Here is an 11,973-nt window from a genome sequence, read left to right on the forward strand (position 1 = left end):
AGATCGCGTTCACTAAAAAAATGTCATCCCACTGCCTGCTAGGCAGCTTTAATGTTTTGTACTTCGCGGGCGGCTGAATATAACTGATTAAAATCATGGGGGAATGCAAATTAGTCTATTATGCGCGTATGGAGCAATTTTTTTAGTTGGCGCTCGGAACTTCCTAGTTTATCTTTACGCACCTACACGAGATCACTATTCAAAAGACGGGCCTGGCGAGCACTACTCTTAAACACTTCATTCTGGAGTGAAAAGAACCAACTTTCTGCAAGCCAAACTGTGGTTTCAGAACCTTTGTCGGCCAGTTTCTTATCGGTTAGTAGCAGTGTACTTGCTCAGAGTGAGCAGTATACCTCAAGCGTTACTGTGAAATGTGCCGGGCCGGGCCCGGGCTGGGCTTCACTTCGAGATTCACGGGCCGGGCCGGGCTCGCTAGAGCGATAATTTAGCGGGCCTGGGCCGGGCTCGGGCTTCAAGTCTCGGGCTCGGGCCGGGCTTGGGCCTCAAATTGAGGCCCGTGCAGTGCTCTACTACCAACTCGGCTCGTCGGGTAACGACGGCCGGTAGCCACGCGTGACATGTAGACGCTGCGCACTCCACGTTGCTTCCGTTAAAGGCGCTGCGCTCACTTTCGCAACCTACCAAGCTTAACCAAAGCTAAGCCCCTTGATTTTTTTATTCAAATGTTTTTGGCCAGGGTCTGGCCTTCGTCTCAATTCAATTATATCCACACGCGCACAAACCTCTGCAGGTTACCAACTATCCGATGGCCAGATGAGCAGCCTGCCAGAAAACAGGCTCTAGGCAAACACATAGCGGATAAATGTGTGGAACGCCCACTCGAAGTGTTAACGCACTAGAAATGCTGGCACTGCTCCGCCGCCGGAAGCGGAGCATTCCAGTGACAGCCGAGAGATGGCTCTAATTAAGCGTCCCGCGTTTTTTAGGCTAGTGCGCGAAGCCGGAAATGCGGACATGCTGCGCCCTGGTCAACGTGCACGTCAGCGCTAGGGCTCAAACGAAACCGAGTGGTCAGCTTCGCTTACAGTACAGATTTGCCTTAAAGAGGAAGGTTGGGCTAGTCGGCGCTAAACAACCGGCTGCGAAATTGTAACTGTCGCAAAAAAATGGCTGAGGCTTAACTTGGTTAAGCCTGGAGAATGCGAAGCATCATCGTGTCGCGTAATTTGGAGGCGCACAACCACAGCGACGGCGTGAGGTGGGCCCCCGTTTCTCCACTGTCGTGACGTCATCAAGTCACGTGGTGTGACGTCATGTATCACGTGATTTGGAGGCGCACAGCGACGGCGCGAGGTGGGCCCCCGTTTCTCCACAGTCGTGACGTCATCGTGTCACGTGGTGTGACGTCGTGTCACGTGATTTGGAGGCGCACAACCACAGCGACGGCGCGAGGTGGGCCCCCGTTTCTTCACTGTCGTGACGTCATCGTGTCACGTGGTGTGACGTCATGTATCACGTGATTTGGAGGCGCATAACCACGGTGAAGGGCTGAGAGAGAGAGAGAGAGAGAGAGAAGGACGGAAAGGCAGGGAGGTTAACCAGGCGATGCCCAGTTGGCTACCCTACACTTGGGGAGGGGAACAAAGGGGAAAAAAGGAAAAAGAGCGGCAAAGAAATGAGTCTGTCAAGTGTCCATCGACCACTATGTCACAGGGACAGAGGGCGCGCACAGAAAACTTAGATTATAGGCGGGAATGCAACCCCGAGTCCCTTAGGAAATTCAGGAGCGCTTTCACCGCTTTCCGTTGTCTGGAAGGTTGCGTCCAAGGCCCCAGAACGTTAGACTCTGTTAAAGGACGAAGTGGTAGCTAAAGTAGTATGCTTCGCATAAAAAAAACGCAGCGGGCAGCGAGATAGGAAACCGGCGAGACCATACACCGCGTGTTCCTTCAGTTCCCTTTTTCGCTGTCCGCGGTGTTTTTGTTGCGAAAGCAATACTACGCGAGTCGCAGAGCCATTTCGCGGAGCTGACGAAAGGCCATACTGCGCATGCGCGAGGAGCAGTGAAGTCACACGGCGCACAGCTAGCGCGCCGCTGCCGTCGCTGCGCGGGTGACTCAGAGGTGCAGCGTGCGCGTGCGCAGTAGCGGCGCCTAGCTAGCGTGCCGGGGCCGCCGCCGCTGCCGCGCGCTCTCCATCGCCTCTCTCTCCCTCCTCGTTGCTTTCGCAATCCTCCAGGTTTAACCAGAGCTTAACCACTGCCAATTTTTTTTATCTTTTCCCGCTAGTCAATGTCGATAAAGATTTCTTCGTCGTAGAACGCATTATCAGCTGAAGCCGTGGAACTGTCGAGTAGGCGGGTCACGTCACTGGATGTAGCTGTTGGCATCCTAGGTGAGAGCGGGAAACTGCACAGTGGTTATGTCGTGTTTTCGGCAGACACAATAAGCATGCAGTGAAAATGATCTATTGCATTGAGGGCATTGTTGGCTGCAGTACAAGGCAGTCATTCTCACGACTTCTCAGCCTGTTCTGCTGGTGAGGCGCGTCAGAAATAATTAGGGACTGAGAAAACTTGCTCGACTGTCGTGGACAGAAGTGGGCAACCTCAAAAGGTTTTGTCTACCTCAAACTCAAAATGACCTCATGGAGTGAAGTGAGGTTTGGGTGAGCTCGATCACAGCTCAAATTTATTTTTGTTTTGCCACGGCTTACTCCGACCAGCGCTGCTTCCGAATCCAAAACGACCGCCGAGCCGCGCTTCAGTGACGCTTGTTGTTCTATTAACCCTCTCCCCCTTCCCCCTCCTTCTCCCATGCGAAAGAGTGGATGCCGGGGCCGCTCCCAGCTATGGACGGTTCCAACATAAGGTCCCCTCAGCCCGAAGTTACAGGACGCTCCCGCGGGTCTTTTCGTTAGGAGTGCTGCTACAGTCTCGTGATTTTTTAAGTATGAAATGCTTTTAGCTCCCGTTGTCGGCAGTGTGGTGACGTCACGCCGAGACCGAGAGCCAGCATCCGGGCACTGAATTCCACTCATCCGGGCACTGAAACGAGAGCATCCGGGCACGGTACGAGATTTAACGAGACTCTCTAAGAGAGAGGGCCGCGCTTCCGCGCCGTCCCCAAGGATGGCGCTGCGGTCTCACGCTCACTAGGGTGCCTCGATGCCAGCGCCGCCGTTCAGGGTGGTGCCATCCTTTGACCGCTCCAAAAACGTTGACTCCAACGCCGCCTCTCTCTCCCTGCGGCGCCATTTTGAATCACAGCGGTCAGTCGGGCTGGTTTCAGTTGCTTGGTGCAAGCAGCTGAGCTTCCGTTTTTCGAACCCAGTGGCTGCGGACGATCGCTGGTGGCTTTATTTGTTTGACAGTGCTCTATCGCATGACTTTGGTTGTATTAACTCTATTTTGAGGAGCTTCTCAAGTTTACCGAGGCAGCATGACGGGTTGTTGTGTGCCAATGTGCGCCGGGTCAACGCGTAAAGGCCTACGCTGTTTTCGCTTCCCCCGAGACTCCGAGCGAAGGAAAAAATGGGAAGCTCAAGTAAAGCGGAATCAGCCCTAGAGTACATTGCTTTAAATGTTACACCTCACTGTGCTTGTTTACCACTCTGTCTCGTTCTGCTACTTCGTGGTTTGCTTCTTTTTTTTCATATTTTTTTTTTCATTTTTGCGGCGAAGGTTACACCACACTGTGCACAACAACATTTTTTTCTTAAGTCTTGTTGACTTATTTCGTGGTTTGGACCTTTTTTCATGCTTTGCTTTTATGTTTTTCTTTAAGGTTACACCCCACGGTACATGCCTCATTTTTCTGGCCCAATGTCTTGCTTACTTATATTGAAGTTCGTGTTTTTTTCATGACTTGCAATTACAGTTGGCATTAAATAAATAATTTGCATTGTCTCTTGTTTTGTTTTCTGTACCGTCTGTAAGCGGGTAGGCTGAAAAGCTATGTTACATATTTGTCTTCATCAGTAATAAAGATCAACTTTTAGGTACGAGTTTTTTTTCGAACAGCCTAACCCATCAGCACACAATTTTGTAGACAGATTAGGAAATACACGGATAGCCAACGTTAAAAACCGCGTTTTTTTTTAACAAAACCCTCTATGGTCGACTTTTTTCGAAAAGCGTGACTTTTCAATGTGGATTAATTCGATTTCGAATTTAAAATTTTCAGAGTTACTGCAGTTTTTTAATGACTAAAATTCACCTTTCTTTGAGCAGGTTTACATGCATGGTTTATTAATGAATACCGATTGGCTTGAATAAAATAAATATTAAAAATATGTGTAGAATTGTGTTTCACAAACTGAGGAATCGCAGGAGAGCAACCGGTGCGTATGTCCAGGGCGCAAACGAAGTGTGCATGCGAGCGCACGCAAGAACATTCCGTGGTTGTGCGCCCCTTATAAAAATGAAACGAGTGAGAAACTTCCAGTAATCCTTTATGCTATCGCCAACGAGGGGCGATTCGTTTTCTTTGCCCTCGAGAAAGAAAACGCAGGAGCAGTGGCAACGGCGGTATTCCGACGTATTCCGTCGGCGGTATTCCGGCGGTATTCCGAAAAAATGCGTATATACCAGCGCCCGCCCCAATGGCAGATGTAATTGCGCCGTTGTGAGCAATAAACGGGCGAGCAACTCGCAGTTGCCTTTTCAAATATTAGAAAGCAGACAGACACCAGTTTTTGCGAGCAGAAGAAACGGAAACAGCCCGCGCGACGATAGCAAAACCAGCCGCAGCGCTCGGGCGGCTGACGACACGCGGGCGTTAACAGAACGTGGGAATTAAAATCCAAAATATCTTGGAAAAAACAGAGGCAGCAATTTCTTCTATCCGCATGGAGCAGCAGCATCTGTCCCGCAACAGATCTTTAAAATATTAGCGAGTTTTTCAAACCAACAGACGGAACAGTAAATGTTTAACCTCGACCACCTGGGGTTGTAAAATTAAGTCATGCAATTACGTCTTCGACCATCGGATGTTAAAATGGCTTTTATGAGTGAAAAGATACGCAGTGCGATATTGATGAAAAAGACTCTTCTAGTAAAAAGCACTATTACGCCCGCCGACAGTACGAGTGGCGCCGTTACACACGTTAGTAACGTTAGCGCAGCTGATCCCGTGTGATTCAATATGGCGGCGCCCGCGATGTTGTCTCCACCCTGAACGGCGGCGCTGGCATCGAGGCACCCTAACGCTCACGCATGTAAAAGACCGGCCGCTGGGCCTTCAGCTCATAAAGGTTCCCCCTTTGGCAGGCAGATGTGTACACGCTCGCGGAGTATTCGAACGCGCTTCAGATATATTCTTGTCAGGCCATGCGTCACGCGTCGTGTCCGCGTACGCTTCTGCATCGTCCTGCATTTCATTGCCGCCACCGTCACAGCTACTTAAGCCGAGCAATGGAGCCTGATGAAAGGAGAGATAGGAATCGTCTTGCGGAAAGCGATCGCTTTGCGAGTGATACGCCACAGCAGAAGAATGCTCGCCCCTGCCGACAACGCCATGATTATGCGGCCGCTCCCGAAAGCTACACGGCCGCCACGGTTCGCGGCTGCATACCTAAGCCCTCACTATTGCAGGCGATCGCTTCGACGCAACAAGAAGAGTGTGGTGTGGTGTGGTGTGTTGAACACTAGACCCATTTCAAGATTTTGACTAGTACCATCTACAACCAATGTGTTATGCCCGTAAACATTTCATGCTTACTCTACTCTCGGTTACGGGAGAGGCAGAATTTTTTTTTTTTTAAGTTAGGCATCAATCTTTATTTTTGTACTTTTCTCCCATGGCATGAGTAGGTTTAGCCAGCAGTATTGCAACTACACCTGTAGCTAAGTTTTGTTTTGGCTGTTTTGCAGAGGCCGCCTGGCAGTGGCCCTTTCGTTTCTCAAAAGCGAACACTAAAAACTGTAGTGCAGCTTTGAACTCTGGTTATACTACGGTGTGAAGGTCGCATTCTTCTTTCAGAACAGAACGGACGCAACAGGTCCGTTCACGCGGCACAGTGTAAACTGCGCCACGTGAGCACCAGATGCGAAGGACCCGGCTGCGCGTTCGTCTCTTTTCTGCTGTCGCCGTCCTTTTTCTGCCTGCTGCACTGCCCTAAAGGTGTATACCGTACAACGGAATGCACGCAGTGCTCACGATAAACGACGTCACGAATGCTAGCATGCAGTTCGTTTCTATAAATGCGACGCGCTTTCCACGCCCAATAATATTCGTCTCCTCCTCTCCTCGCAGCCAGTTCGCGGCCAAGTGCGCCAAGTGCAGCCGTGCCATCGGCGCCTCGGACTGGGTGCGCCGCGCCCGGGAGCAGGTCTACCACCTGGCCTGCTTCGCCTGCGACGCCTGCAAGCGGCAGCTCTCCACCGGCGAGGAGTTCGCGCTGCACGACGGACGCGTGCTCTGCAAGAGCCACTACTTCGAGCTGCTGGACGGCGCGTCGGGCTCCAACGACGGTGCGTCCAAACTGCTCTTCTCAACGAAAATTGGTTCGACGACGCTGTGCTGACGTTTGTCCGCTAGCCAAAGACGGACGTGTAAGCGAGAAAGCTGCAATCGGAAATTTTCTCGCCATTCTATTTCAACTAATGGCGTCTAGACCGACTCTATGGTCAGTGTTCCAAAGTGAATGACAAAGTGGCCTATCCTGGGGCATCAGCGCCCAAAAAACCATTTGATGCAATACAGTTTGCTAGCGAAAAGGGCCGGTGGCGGCGGCACGCGTGCCTCAGGTTCTGGCTTTTTCTATAGTCGGATACAAATTAAGGGCAAAGCGGCAGATTCCCATCAAAGAAAAACCTCCAGCCAATCCGAACGAACTGCTTCTATTGACTTTAGAAATTTTTGTCCTTAATTATTTGCTAGCAATTTCGACTTTGTTTTTTTATGGTTTGACAACTGTATCCCTGTATTCTAAACTGTTTCTTTATGTGTATTTTCAAAACGTTGTATATTGTACAGTATTATTTATCGTGGTTTGTTATTCTTGTTTTGCTTGTCTGTTTATTTTTCGCCCTGCTAATCTTCTATTCCATTTCCATTATATCAATATTCCTTATTTAAATTACCATTCTTGTTACTTCTAATTGTACTTGTCTGTGATGCTGCTTGTTTTTTTTTCAAGTTAGTATTAATCTACCGGGGGTCCCGTGACAGTCGCTTAACTTCGGGACCCCCGCCTGTATACTGAATTTACGTAACCAATATGTACCCAATAAATTCTTATCTTATCTAAAAAAAGTAGTGGTTAATCTCCCCCCCCCCCCGCCTTTTCTTGCAATTTCACGCTAGCCGGTCAAAGGAGATTAACAACGACGTCATGAGAATCGGCCGACGCTATTGGCTAGAGCCCCCCCCCCCCCCCCCCTTCGTTCTTGAGTTGTATCCGAGTGTAATAGCGAAAGCAGCGTGTCTGTCGCTAGAACGGAGGTAATCTCTATGGATGCCTCTCCCTCTCGCAGAGAGCAGCGAGCAGGAGTGCGCCTCCTCCTCCTCGTCGGCCAAGGCCAAGACGAAGCGGGTGCGCACCACCTTCACCGAGGAGCAGCTGCAGGTGCTGCAGGCCAACTTCAACCTCGACTCGAACCCGGACGGCCAGGACCTGGAGCGCATCGCGCAGATCACGGGCCTCAGCAAGCGCGTCACCCAGGTCTGGTTCCAGAACTCGCGCGCCCGCCAGAAGAAGTACTTCAACAACCAGGCCAAGAAAGGCAAGCTCCTGCCTTCCCTAAACGCAAAAGGAACGAAGGGGGGCCGTCATGACATACGTGAAGGAAGGCAATAGGCCCCGAAACCAAGGAGCATCGGGGATTTTTTTTATTATCTTGAGTTCACCAATTGCAGATAAACAATGTAATTATTTAAACATCCTGAAAGTGAAAGCGCTAGAAAAGACCAGGACGACAGAAAAGGAAAGAAATACAGAGCGCTTTGTATGTCTCTCCTTTTCTGTGAAATTAGTAAATTGGTTTCAGAGGAAAGGAAATGGCCCAGTTTCTGTCTCACATATATCGGCGGACACCTGAACCGCGCCGTAAGGGAAGAGGGGAAACTGGGGGTGAAAAAAGGAAGAGATAAGAGGTGCCGTAGTGGAGGTCTCCGGAATAATTTCGACCACCTGGGGATCTTTAACGTGCACTGACATCGCACAGCACACGAGCGCCTCTTGCGTTTCGCCTCCATCGAAACGTCCTTGTCTTTTTGAGCGCTTTCACTCTCAGAATGGAAAACCAACTCGCCCACTCACTTCCATTATTTCATTATTTAAACATCATTGATTACAAAGCAGAAGAAAAAACAATCACATGCCGCTGGTGGGATCCGAACACACGACCTCCGAATTTCTCATCCGGGGCTCTACCAAGCGAGCTACGGCGACGGCTGTCCAGTCTACTCCTTTCAGGGCTATTTATGTTTAGTGCCACCGAACCTTGAAAGTGTTCACCAACGCCACCCTAGTCCATAGCGGCGAACGTAGTACGGGCTGTATTACCCCGAGTGCCACATGAAACGTGGTCACGGATCCAACCGGTTGCATATGGTTGTTTTCTCTTCTGTGTAATCAGTTATCTTTAAATAGTTACTGTATCGATCTCCCATTAATGAATGTCACAAATTAAAACATCCCTGATGGTTCTAAGTTTCGATGACGGTGGCCTTCTGTCATGTATGTCGTAACAAGCCCCACAATTCATTTCCCTTTTGTGCACAATAGCTAAGAACAAAGGCATTTGTTCTGGCAGTCTTGATGTGCCATGGGTAGCATAAGAGGGCTCTCGCAGAGCGTCCACCCTCACCGTTCGATGAAGTTTCAGTAATACAGGATGTACTACGTCCGCAGCTGTGGACGAGGGTGGCGCTGGTGAACACTCTCAAGGTTCGTTCACACTGCACATAAACACCCCTGAAACGAGACTAGACAGCCGTCGCCGTAGCTTAGTTGGTAGAGTCCCGGCTATTCGGAGGTTGTTGGTTCGTATCCCACCGATGGCATGTGGTTGTTTTTGTGCTATTTTCCAATAGATTATGTTTAAATAATTACCCTATAATTCTCCCATTGATGAACACCACAAATAAAAAAAACACATCCAGGATGCTCCTTCGCTTCGGTGATTGCAGGCTTCCGTCCTCTCGGACGCGCCGCTCCTACCTTCTACGGCGCAGTGTCGCCATGAAAAAAGAATGACGGACGCTTTAGCCCCGTTAAGCTAAATAAGAATTAGGTGCACAAGCACTTCGGCTCTCACTTCGGTTTCGGTTGGACGCTCACTTTTCAAGGTCAGGTAAGCTTCAGACAAAGGTCGGGGGATAGGTGAGCGGAGGCCCTGTGGCTAGCGCCCTAAAGCAAGACGGGACACTTAAGCTCCCCCCTAAAGGGCATGACGGAATAGCATTAATGCAGGATCCATGTATCTTGAATGGGACATTCTCTACACTCGTAGATCGCTGTGAGTCCTCATGCCACTACAGGATGCCACGACAGGAGTAGTGGCATGAGGCGCGACCAGTCAATACCTTAAGTGCCACCTGCAGCGCTGGGCAGGTTGTGTTGACGTCACGGGGTCACGTGACCAAGTACCCTCCCTAGTGACAGGTAGGCACCTAGCTTGCTTCAAGGTGAAGCGGGCAACTGTTCGCTGATCCAGACATCAGTAGCGAAATCAATGAGTGGGGGGGTCTCGCTATCTAGAACCACGCGTCCTAGCGCTGTGCCCTCGGCTCAGAAGGAGACGCGCAAGCCCCTTATTCCCAAGGAGTCCGCGAAATACATCGAATCCCACCCGCAGACTACGTGCTTTCTCATATTTCGCTGCTACGCGTGGCAAACCCTTAGACTCGTTTTGCTTCCGTGGCCTGTCTATGGATGCCTGCAGGCGCTGAATTTCTCGGACAAGTGTTAAAACTGTTGCTTGAACGAGATCTCCGCGTCAAAACTGGATGTAATTATGAGTCCGAAGCTAGGCCCGCAACATAGCACTGACATAGCCTCTTAATAACGTTGTCCTGTCAATCCTAAATGTGTCAGTTCTTCACAAAACCCCGTTTCTCTTAGAACAAAAGGCCAAAGGCCCACGGCATTTGTTTGGCCTGACGCAGTGAACCCCGTGGGCGGAGGCGTGTCGGCTGGTCCCGCCTGCTCCGGCTGCGGCATGCTCTACTGCCTGTGCGCCCACCAAGGACTGCCCATGGGACAGGTCACGTGACCCGGCCGGGAAGGCGCAGTGTGGCGTGCCGCGGACTCGTGACGTGCCTCGGTGGGACGCCAGACGGACTGCCGCTACCCGAGGAGACGCCGTCTAGTGTCCTCCTACATCGGCACAAAATAGCCAGACCGCGCCTCGTTGCGTTCTCTGCACGCCTTGTATATTTCATCGCTGAGCTTCTTGTTCGAGCTTCTTGTCCTAGCCTAACAGTTTTCGAGAGAGAGGTGCAGGGAGCCGGAGGGAGACTCGAGAAGTACCGTCGCTGTTCACCTAGAAAGCTATATTTCCATTTTGTGCTCGCCCAACTAACGCGTCGAAGCGTATATAAACCACCTGGATACGCCCAGTTCCGAACAGGATGTTTTGGAGAATCTTCTGCAGCGGCATAATTTTTGTAGCTCTCTCGCGAGAGCGCCGACGTGCCCGGGCCATTCATGTTCGCTCCAGCGCTGCCAACGTCCTCGAGGCTGTCGAGCGTTTCATTCACGCAGGACTCATTAAGAATAAAACTGCCTCTACGAAAACGGACCCCAGTGACGTTCCTCTTGACACTCTACACGGTGTTAATTGAAATCTCTGCAATGATTTATTAAGCTAAAGAACCAATGTATTATCAACCCGCTTGATTACATTATGGCAAGTACGTTGCCATTAGCTCACTTATTTTCGTTAAATTTAACATAAAAGCTAGAAGCACTGAAATTTTCAAGTTCCTGCATTTCAATCTCCAGTTCCAATCGCAATACGGCACAAGGTCAAGGAATTTCTTCTTCTCTTTTTATTCTTACCGCTCGAAAACTGTAAGATGAGGCTCCACCGGGAACAATGGAGACGGGTCCTTGTGCCGGGCCAGCGTCTCCCTAGAAACTACCAAGGACGAAAGACGAAGTTTTGGCACGTCGCACGGCAAAGAAAACCACAAGCACAGAGACCCATTGAAGTCACGAGGCCAGAACAAGCTCACCGGCAGCAGAGGAACCCACATTGAAACACGTAGGCATGACCAACAGCACAGGCACCCCAACCCACAACGCAAGGTTCTCTTCCTATAGCAGATGAGAACACACTACGCATAGCGCATGCTCTCAAACGCCATCTCAATGACAAGACTTGGGTGAAGATCAGGTCCCGTGGGCCTGCGACAATGGTCTGTGCACGACGTCTACTCAGTAGCTTCTTCGTTAGTGCGAGTCACGGCATACCACTCCTAATCCTGCACATAGACCTGACCGATGTGCTGCGGAGAATCACACCCGAGGTAGCAGTGTACATCGCTCGGGAAAGCATATCCTTAAACTCACCAAATTTGGCAATTTTCTTTCCGCCTGAAGTTGCTACGAGTGGAAAGATTAATCCATAGCCTCATACAACTCAAGGACAAAGCGGCTTTTCCCCCTGAAAAGACCTCCTTCCAGCCATTTGCGTCGGCCGATTGTCACGACCCGGCCAGCACCATAATGCAGAGAGGGGACTACTGCTGACCATAGAGGGAGAAGACTATCCCCTTTCATCTGCCACTGCGTGCATAGTCAAGTTAGCAGAGTCACAAGAATCGGCAACCGCCACTGGCTGGAAGGGGGTCCTTTGTGCTCGGAAAAGCCGCTTAGTTCTTGAGTTGCATTCGACTACAGAGAGGGCGATTTTGCTCAATGCATAACTCAGAAAGCTATGCGCTTCTCTGAACCACACATTCGTATTGCCACCCGGTGTTCTCAGGTGGCGCACGAAGGTAACAACATTGAAGTGTCTCGCGCTTCCTGGCTGCTGAAGGCTGCTTTCAGAGCTGTCGCCGT

General features: G+C 50.5%; 1 protein-coding gene across 1 annotated transcript in view; it reads left to right on the top strand.

Moving 5' to 3' along the window:
- Awh (LIM/homeobox protein arrowhead) overlaps positions 1 to 10,600 on the top strand; it is a 179,178-nt gene extending 168,578 nt beyond the window's left edge. Inside the window, exons 3-5 of the mRNA XM_089550308.1 lie at positions 6,216 to 6,433; positions 7,439 to 7,687; positions 10,074 to 10,600. Coding sequence (XP_089406434.1) covers positions 6,216 to 6,433; positions 7,439 to 7,687; positions 10,074 to 10,180 — 574 coding nt within the window. The 3' untranslated portion in view covers positions 10,181 to 10,600. The remainder of the gene's footprint in view (positions 1 to 6,215; positions 6,434 to 7,438; positions 7,688 to 10,073) is intronic.
- Positions 10,601 to 11,973: the final 1,373 nt, after the last annotated feature.

The sequence above is a fragment of the Amblyomma mixtum genome, chromosome 6 (assembly GCF_055824585.1).
Source record: "Amblyomma mixtum isolate Tamu chromosome 6, ASM5582458v1, whole genome shotgun sequence".
NCBI lineage: Eukaryota > Metazoa > Arthropoda > Arachnida > Ixodida > Ixodidae > Amblyomma > Amblyomma mixtum.